At 34.3% G+C, this 10043-nt stretch overlaps 1 protein-coding gene across 1 annotated transcript; it reads right to left on the bottom strand.

Moving 5' to 3' along the window:
* Nucleotides 1–3182: 3182 nt before the first annotated feature.
* Nucleotides 3183–5803, bottom strand: LOC127879248 (uncharacterized). Its single transcript, XM_052426007.1, has 2 exons — nucleotides 4963–5803; nucleotides 3183–4038 (listed from the first exon to the last, which is right to left on the bottom strand). The coding sequence occupies exons 1-2, from the start codon at nucleotides 5679–5681 to the stop codon at nucleotides 3384–3386; spliced, it is 1374 nt and encodes a 457-aa protein (XP_052281967.1). The 5' UTR covers nucleotides 5682–5803; the 3' UTR covers nucleotides 3183–3383.
* Between the last annotated feature and the right edge of the window lie 4240 nt (nucleotides 5804–10043).

The following is a 10043-nucleotide window of genomic DNA, read 5'->3' as shown; positions in this document are numbered from 1 at the left end:
GATGAACGTCAATATCACTTCACGTTATGTTTTGTTAATTTAAGCACTTTTCCGATATCTGTAAACTTATTGTTTTAATGGTCTCGTATACACTTTTATCACATGCCATGCCATGTTTCCCATGTAATACAACCATTACATAATTTTTTATATTACACATGTGTAATACAATATTTTAAGCGTTTTCATTGGCTTAGTTTTCGTTTATTGACCAATCGCATTTTGTTATTTTGCTGAAATGACGATGCAACGTCAAAAGACGTCACGAAATGTAAACAACATTCGGGATTATCATTATGTTTGCGAAAATAGTTATTTAATTTGCTTATTTAAAAGCATGTGATAAAAAAGATCTGACACGCGTTGTCATATCATACCATATGTTATTCAACTCGTCCAGGAAATTCGTTAGTAAGCTCGCAAAAGGCTCGCTTACTTACAAAATTCCTGAACTCGTTTAATAAAATATGGTATGATATGACAACTCGTGCCAGATCCTATATTTATTATATACCTGTTTAATGCTTTTATCAAAATACAGGTAGTATCAATCGTTGAAATAAAAAATCCCGTATTACGCTACTCGCTGTTTCCAATTCCGTATTACCATACTAGCCGGACTACTTCATTCGACCCATTTAATGACGTCACATAACGCGACCGAAAATAGGAACCCCAATATTACGCAATATATTACGTAGTACATCGTGTGACGTCATTTCTGTGACAAAACACAATAGTTTTATTTAAAATCTTTGGTATTTAAGGACATGTCGGACGTGGTGTTTTTTAACAGTAAACTATTTGTTTTAAACGAACGAATGCAGAACGTTTTTCGGAGTGTGTGTTTATCATGCATAAATGTAAATTTCGATAGGAATACAATAAAATAGTGAGGTTTAAACTAAATTTCGATAAAGACATGGAAGAATAGAAGTGGACGTGCATATCGTTTCAACGTTTTTGTTATAAACATCGGACCAAAGTTGTCAACTTAATTGTTTTACCACTAGATTAACGATGTCATTAAGGTAAGCGTATCGGAATCCTGTGTTTTCCCGGTTCAAATGTGGCTATTGTGCTATTTCTGATCACACTCGAGGCTCCGCCTCTCGTGTGATACGTCATCACACAAGCCACTCGACTGAATACAAACTCTTGGAACAATTGACTAGCGTAATATCTGTATTTATTATATACCTGTTTAATGCATTTTACAAAATACAGGTTGTATAAATCGTTGAAATAAAAAACCCCGTATTTCGCTACTCGCTGTTTCCAATTCCGTATTACCATACTAGCCGGACTACTTCGACCCATTTAATGACGTCACATTACGCGCACCGAAAATATAAATATTTTATATTACGAAATATATTACGTAGTACATCGTGTGACGTCATTTCTGTGACGAAACACAATAGTTTTATCTAAACTCTCTGGAATTTAAGGACATGTCGGACGTGGTGTTTTTTAACAGTAAAAAATATCAAACGAATTCAAAACGCATTTTGGAGTGTGTGTTTATTATGCTTAAATGTTTATTTCGATAGAAATACAAAAAAATAGTTTGGTTTAAACTAAGTTTCGATGTGATAGATTGAATATGCATAACAATTTTTTTTCACTTGCCAAATTTATACTGAAAAAGAGCTATCATATTTAACAATCTATCCATTTTTCAACCAATAACTTTGCAACTACTACTATATCTCGTTACAGGCAAATTAACGAAGCAAATTTATTGATAGTATTTTCAGTCTTTCCAGTTGTAAGCTACATGCATAGGTCATTGGGTTTATAACGTTCAATTTTATTTATATTTTCTCTCTGATAGGCGTTTCTTTTTTGATTTAATTATTATTAATTTAATTTTAAGCAGTCACATAAACAACCAAGCAATGTAATATGGAATTTTTACACCCATTATTGCTGCTTCTTCCTGTATTTGCGCGATGATAATCTGAACTATTAACTTAATGACGCTATATTTTAAAATATTTTTCTATAAAGAAGGAATGTAGTTGACACTTGTTTGTAGTTTCATTTTATCGTTCGTCAAAAAGTTGTTACTCTGGTATCTTCAATACCATTGAGTAATTAAATTGAAATTAAATTGAATGAGTTTTAATTCCCTTTTATTATTGTTTGATTTGAGTTACAATGCTATGACGTTAAATTTTATTTACACTTAAATGTATTATGCATATTGTTGGGCCAAGTATGAGGTTGAGCGCTCTATAACCGGTTTAAACCCCCAATGCTTTGCATTGACCGTTCCAAGGCGGTGAACCCAGCTTTATTCATATTTTGTGTTTATGTTGGTTTGTATTGTGCTGTTTTGTACTGTTTGGGCAATCGGTCACTTGCCTTAAATAAAGGACCAACTAATTGTTTTTAATGAGAATTCAATACTGCTCCAGCAGCTGGAGTTTCACTTCTTTATATTCCATTCGCAATGGTCATGTATTTAACATAAATCCATCTCATTAACTGACCATATTCTTCTCGCAAGTCCAAGTCCCGCAAGTCCCGCAACTACATATCGTCTTATCACAGCTTGCTTGTTTTGAAACTCTTCTACTTGAGTCTCTTTCCAGCTGTTTTGATCATATTACATATTAATACTTGAACATGAAAACTTACTGTCATTTCATCCGAATAGTGTATAACACCTTTTTAAATGAAACAGCATCACTTCCAACTGACAGAAGAGATTTTTTCAGAATTCTGTCAAATTGTAGTCTGCTATCTTTTTGTTATGAGATAAAGCAAATACTAACTGGTGGACATAATTTCTTAATTTAGTATATATGTTTGAATTATATTGCTTATTTGAATTCTATTGTTTAAATGTATATACGTATAAATAAATAATTTTGTTTTAACCAAATCCCTTTCGAAGATGTGATCTATATTTTCATGACAGATTTGTGCCTATTTTAAAACAACGTATCAAACAGTTCTTATCATTAAAGCAATCTTTTTAAGACAAATGAAGACACTCGCTTGGAACCCCGTTAAAAAGAATGTATCAAATTTCAATCGCCATGCTTTGTGTTAAGAGAACAATACAATAATTTTAATTGCTTTTCTACACCCGACGTAAGTTTGTGATATCATGTTTCTTGCTATAAACTGTAACAAAACAGGAATAATCAGTGACATAAGGAACTTACAAACATAATTCAACTCATGTTTATTCGAAGACAAGTGTTTGCTATATCACGTGTGTTGAGTATCATTTTTTCAAATAAGATTAACTGCTCATCGTAATACAGTTTCGCGGTCAGCGATGACTATTTGATAACTTTAAAGACGCTCAATGATGAAGATTCATGAAAGTAAAGTGTAAAACGCAATGAAAAAAGCAGGTACCGAGTTTAATCTGAAACAACTTCGTCTAATAAATGATATATGTCTTCCTCCGTTGCCTCAGTTGGCTTTGCCTGTGAACCAAGTCCGTTCAGTAACGAGGAAGTATTCTGCAATTCCTTAGTCCAGTGATATTTTTCTGCCAGGCGGTTAGCTTGTCGAGCATACATACGGGATAAATCCATATTTCCGATTTGTCGATAATATTCTGCTTTCACGTGATAAAACAACATTTTTCGCCTTTTTTCCATACCATCCCACATTTCAGAAGTTTCTATACAATCGATCACATTTTTTGCATGCACCACATCGCTGTTTTCGATTGCAACATTTTCGATTCTGTTTCCAAATATACCTAATCCGAGGTAGCAGTACGCCATTTTAATCATTAACTGCCTCTTTAAATCGCGTTTCACGTCCTCGCTTTCTTCTGCGAAATGACTCATTCCGATTTCAATAGTATTTAAAATTTTGGTTTTCATTTCACTGGAAGGATTGGTTTCATATTTCTCGAAAAGCAGATTTGTCTCAATGTAATACACCATGCCCGTGTCTTTACCAGGTGAAATGTGCTCGGCGTGTTCCTTTGCGAATTGCAAGTATGATAAACCATCGTCAACTGCCTGAGCGTTTTGGGTTTCCATGGCCACAGCTGAACCCAGTCTGCAAAACAGATAATTTTGATACAGTTATTTTGTTTGGTAAGAGAAACTAAACCTAACAATTTATAAAGTTCATGCACATGTAAAACTCATCGTAAAATACATACAAGCAATAATACGAACATACAGATAGAATATGAAAGTAAGTACGTGCACATTATATGAGATTTTATGAATTCATGACATTCGAGTGAGTGTATGAGAAGGCTCGATTTGTTTAACCAGCATCTATTGAAAATTAAAGTTACCAACATATACAACATAAGACCACTTCCGAAACTCATTTAAATGTATATATATATATATATAGTGTTTTAAAAATTACAATTTTGCAACAGAAAGTATCCTATTATTGATCTGAATATTGTTGAGCACATGTTTCTTTTTTTAATTAAGAAATCTGCAAAAAAAATATCAACACAAATTTTTGTTTAATATAAACTTAAACACTGTAACATACTTTTTGTTCTTTGTAAATGTTATTTTCTTGACCGTGATCAATGGTTATGTTGAATGTTTACAGAAAGTCTCTTCTATATACCGTGTTCAATAAAACATTGTTAGATCCGTTGGAAATGGTTTCTTTTTTTTCATTCTTTCAATATATTTTTTTGCATACCAAAGTAACTATAGTATAATTAACATCAGTACATATGTATGTTTGTTCCTTCACCAATTTAGCTATAATGCCACTTTTATACATTTGAGATATGTTTCATCGTATTTAAATGTTATTTTCTCAACACAAACAAAAGTTAATCTGCTTAAGAAGTTATTTCTGCGATTACTATTTTCTTCTCTTCAAGGATAACATTAAAAATAAATGAACATTCTTTCAATATTTCTGCTAAACTGTATGGCATTTGTCTCAATATTATCACATCCATTATTGAATCTGATCATGTAAGAAACAATGATACTATACCTTGATAGGTACACCATGCTACATATAGTCGGATCTTTTGTAAATGGTATCAAATTATTCATTTCTTGTAAATAGTCATGTGCATCCTCAAAGTTCTTGTACTGCTCACGTCTCATGCCAAATAATGTCTCCAAAGACACAAAATGCATATCCGCTAAAAACATTTTGCTTGTGATTTTACCATTTTGTTTCATTCGGGTTTTATAATATGCTCTCTTAATCTTGCTAGCTACATTTTTTAATGTGTCAAATTGCGCATTATGGCTTAATCGTTTTAGTTTTACTGAAACAGCACTTATGTTTTTTCTTGTCACTATTTCGATTTTACGAACATTCTGACATAACATTTCTTTGCGTGGCTGCTCATCAATCTGTTTTGTTGAATGTACATCCACGTTTTGTTCTTGTATATCATCAGTAGAATCCACTGTTGTAACACACTCATTTTGTAACTGATCGGCAATAAAATTATGCACACTTTTAAACCTCAAAGCACTAAGGAGACCTTCAAATGTACACTTGCTGTCGACTGATAAAATGTAATTCAGAAACCTCTGACATTTAGACCGTCTTGTCTCATTCAGTTCCAACAATTCGTCTGTAACACTCTGACTCACTAAGTCATGCTGCCACAGGTAAGGAACGATATCCTTAACGTCTAGATTATCTAATATAAATGGTGTTACTTTCCGGACTGCTGATAGTTCTTGTTTATTCATTTTAAAAGTCCTGACTGGTTATATTAATGCGTCTATCCGCTAACAAGTATTATAACCGAATTGAATAGAATCTGTAAAGAAAATCGATATAAAACATTTATGCATGACTCAAGAGCATACAATCCGATGCTAACTGCGTAATAGTCAATGAGAATAAAAACCTAGTTTACCGAGATGTTGGGATCCCAACAAATTACTTCATATATTCTTCTTTCTTTGAATATCAGTTCATACGATCTTTAAAACCTTTATTTATTTTAACGCCACGTTCGTTATAGTTATATTGTTTATCTTGGTTATTGTGTGTGTTTAAATCAGTACTTCAATGAATTTAACAATTGAATTATATATGATGGCCATGGATGGGAGAAATACACCGAATAATCAATTATATATAGTTCTTTTCCCTCGCCGGTTTATGGTGACATTTTTATATTGACAAAACAGTATTTACGTAACATTCATCTAATCGATAAGTTCAGAAGCGTTTGCCAATTCTGAGAATGTTGTTCTTTACCAAACAATCGGTTATTCTGTATTTAAAAATAGTCCTAAGTTTAAATTGTGTACTGTGCTGTTAACAATTAAACCATACTCGTAAATTTGGTAAAACCTAATTTGATATAAGATATTTTAGGAATTCCCAAACAAGTAATACAACAGCATGTTGTGCGATTAATTGTTTGCAATATATGTAACTATTAATATATTGTAATGTATTTTATATAAACAAACGTCACTGAAACATTAAATTAAGCGCGCTGTGAAAAATCAATAAATCAAACGTAGCTAAACATATCAGATACATGTAGATTTTTGTCGTGGTAATATTGATGATATCACCTTTTTTTCGAATTGCAGAATATATAATAAATCGCCCTTTATGATCATTTTTGTATACCAATATACTTTTAATTCCAAATATTTACAACAACTGTTCAACCAAACTCTAATTATAGATTATTTAGTTACTGTTTTGATCAAGTGACATGTCTTCTTGTATCTACTGTAGTAAAGGCAGCAATTACAGAGGAAGTAAGCTGTATTCGGTCCACAAAATGAGTTTACACAAACCAATCTGGAGTCCTTACACCATGGTACATGTATATCTAAATAACATATGGTTTTAACCATGAAAAACATTATCATATTTAAACAAAACATCCTGTTGTTAAAACAATGAATTTGTATACGTTTTATTTGCCACAAACGACTAGTGATTTGTTTCCTATTTTCCGATTTAACTGAGTAAAATGTAATCCAATTTGTTTAAAGATGTTTTCATTTACGTAAATGGCTGACAAAGTAAGGAAAAAGCTTATTATTTTTTGACAAATCTGTTTTATGGGCATTTATGAACTACATAACTGTATGAACAAAGTATTGATCATTTGTCGAAATTGTTAGTATTCAAATTATATGGTTTACCACAATTGGTATGGCTTGATATAAACTTTTTAAAACAAAAGTTTATACCTGAACAATCACAATTGAGCGTGGGCTCCTGTAAACCATAAGCAAACATGATCATTAGTGAATCTAACTACGAACTGCTTCTTATCCCTGAAAAATGTCTTCTTCTGACTCTGCTTACACTGTGAGCCAAATCGGGTAAAGAAAGAAGACATATTCTGCCAGTAACATTTCGCGGGTTTCCAGTCGATATGTCCGCATTGTGCACTGGTCAATACCGTAATCAGCTGATGTGTGTAATCATCACCCTGAGAATACGTGAGAACTACAGAAAAACGTCACGAACTCTACAAAAATCGTGTACATCTACAAAATTGATTAAGATAAAACTGATAAAAATATATAATGTACCATTCCGATGTTTGGTATCTAGAAAGTGAGCTGGCAAGCGTCGGTAAGAGATATGGATGCTGTTATCGTATATTGTTAGATTTCCAGCAAGTGTGCTGGCCAGAGTGGGTCAGAAAGGTGGGTGATGTTATTGTATTCAATGTTAGATATCCAGCTAGTGTGCTGGCCTGGGTTTGTCAGAAAGATGGGTGCTGTTTTTGTGTAAAGTGTTAGATGTCGAGCAAGTGTGCTGGCCAAAGTGGGTCAGAAAGGTGGGTGCTGTTATTGTGTTCAGTGAAAGATGTCCAGCTAGTGTGCTGGCCAGCGTGGGTCAGGGAGGTGGGTGCTGTAATTGTGTTCAGTAAGTTATGTCCAGCAAGTGCGCTGGCTGGGTTGGGTCAGAAAGGTTGTTGCTGTTATTGTGTTCAGTGTTAGATGTCCAGCATGTGTGCTTGCCAGAGTGGGTCAGAAAGGTGGAAACTATTATTGTGTTCAGTTAAAGATGTCCAGCTAGTGCGCTGGCTGGGTTTGGTCGGAAAGGTTGTTGCTGTTATTGTGTTCAGTGTTAGATGTCCAGCAAGTGTGCTGGCCTTAGTGGGTCAGAAAGGTGGGTGCTGTTATTGTGTTCATTGAAAGATATCCAGCTAGTGCGCTGCCTGGGTTGGGTCAGAGAGGGTGTCGCTGTTATTGTGTTGACTGTTAGATGTCCAGCTAGTGTGCTTGCCAGAGTGGGTCAGAAAGGTGGTTGCTGTTTTTGTGTATAGTGTTAGATGTCGAGCAAGTATGCTGGCCAGAGTGGGTCGTAAAGGTTGGTGCTGTTATCGTGTAGAGTATAGATGCCAAGCTAGTGTGCTGACTATAGGTTGGTCAGAAATGTGGGTGTTGGTATTGTGTAGGGTGTTAGATGCCAAGCTAGTGTGCTGGCCAGTGTGGGTCAAAAAGGTGGGTGCTGTTATGGTGTAGAATGTTAGATGCCAAGCTAGTATGCTGACTAGGGTTGGTCAGAAAGGTGGGTGCTGGGGTTATTTAGAGTGTTAGATGCCGAGCTAGTGTTCTGTGTTGGGTTGGTCAGAAATATTGGTGCTGTTTTTGTGTAGAGTGATATATGTCTAGCTAGCATGCTGCCAGAGTGGATCAAAAAGGTGGGTGATGTAAATGTGTTGAGTTTTGAATGTACAGCTAGTGTGATGGCCAGATTGGGTCAGAAAGGTGGGTGCTGTTATTGTGTTGAGTTTTAAATGTACAGCTAGTGTGCTGGCCAGAGTGGATCAGAAAGGTGGGTGATGTAATTGTGTTGAGTTTTAAATGTACAGCTAATCTTCTGGCGTAGGTGGGTCAGAAAGGTGGATGCTTTTATTGTGTTAAGTGTTAGATGTCTAGCTAGTGTGCTGGCCAGATTGGAAAAGAAATGAACCAGTAAAACAATTTGTTTATTCTAGATAGAAATAACATGTGGTCCGACTCATCATGAAACTGGCAACGGAAAATGACACACATTGTTATAAGATTTTGACTGAGTTAAAACTGAATGTGTAAAAACATTGCTGCCATAACCAGTTTTATTGTGAGACATGATGAACACTGTCTGCTTAGATTGATGAAGTCCTATGCGTCACGGCTGAGTGCCTTAGCCTTAAGGTCTTTGGTCATATTGTTAATATCTTCTACGGAAAAGAATTGTTTGTGTTCGTAACATACGAAGCGCATGAGTATGCACATAATGCGGATTATTTTCGCCATATTGTATGTATTTTAGCAAAGAGCTTAACATCATCATTAAAGAGGGGCTCCTCGTGCAACAGTCAATATCAACCTAAAAACTCCAAACTTGCCCGGAAATAACTTTTTAGTGAGCTGTTTTGTGAACACACCGTATCTACATGCAAAGAGATAAGGTGAACAAATGAATAGGTTTGGAACAAATTCGTATAAAACACATATCTGAATGAAAATTAACCTCTTTTTGAAAAACAAATGATCATAAAAATATGCGTTCTTTACTACATAGAATCAAACTATCGCTTAAACGCAACTGAAACATCGTTTACAATCCGTCCCTTAATATACATTTAATTATCATTGATCATAGCGGTTGTTAGAGAGTACGGAAATATTATTACAGTATATTATTGTATGTCAGGCTCTTTAAATTTTGTTATTGAAAAAAACACCCACACACATCTTTCAAATAAATTGGTTCTAATATTTATGTTCGAACTCAATAAAACCAGAACACGAATGGAACATTTTATTTTAAAGTTTACTTCATATTCTTTAGCTGCTTTGTAAATATTTGTATTGCATACCAATTTATTGTGAAAAATACAAAACAATTGTTTTGTCTGTTTAAGTGCATTATTGCATTTTAAGGGGTGTCATGTATTGTGTAGGCAATGAGCAGCGCTCGTTAAATAAAACAGCCAGTAGATGGTAAGTGTTTATTTCTTGGTGATATCAGTTTATGTTCTTATATATTTAAAGATTCGAAGAATATGGCTTTTCTCCACCAAATTGTTAGGCCGATGTTTTTGACATGGCAATTCGACGACATTTTGACAG

This window comes from Dreissena polymorpha, chromosome 4 (assembly GCF_020536995.1).
Source record: "Dreissena polymorpha isolate Duluth1 chromosome 4, UMN_Dpol_1.0, whole genome shotgun sequence".
NCBI lineage: Eukaryota > Metazoa > Mollusca > Bivalvia > Myida > Dreissenidae > Dreissena > Dreissena polymorpha.
This window is presented reverse-complemented; position numbering and strand designations above follow the sequence as displayed.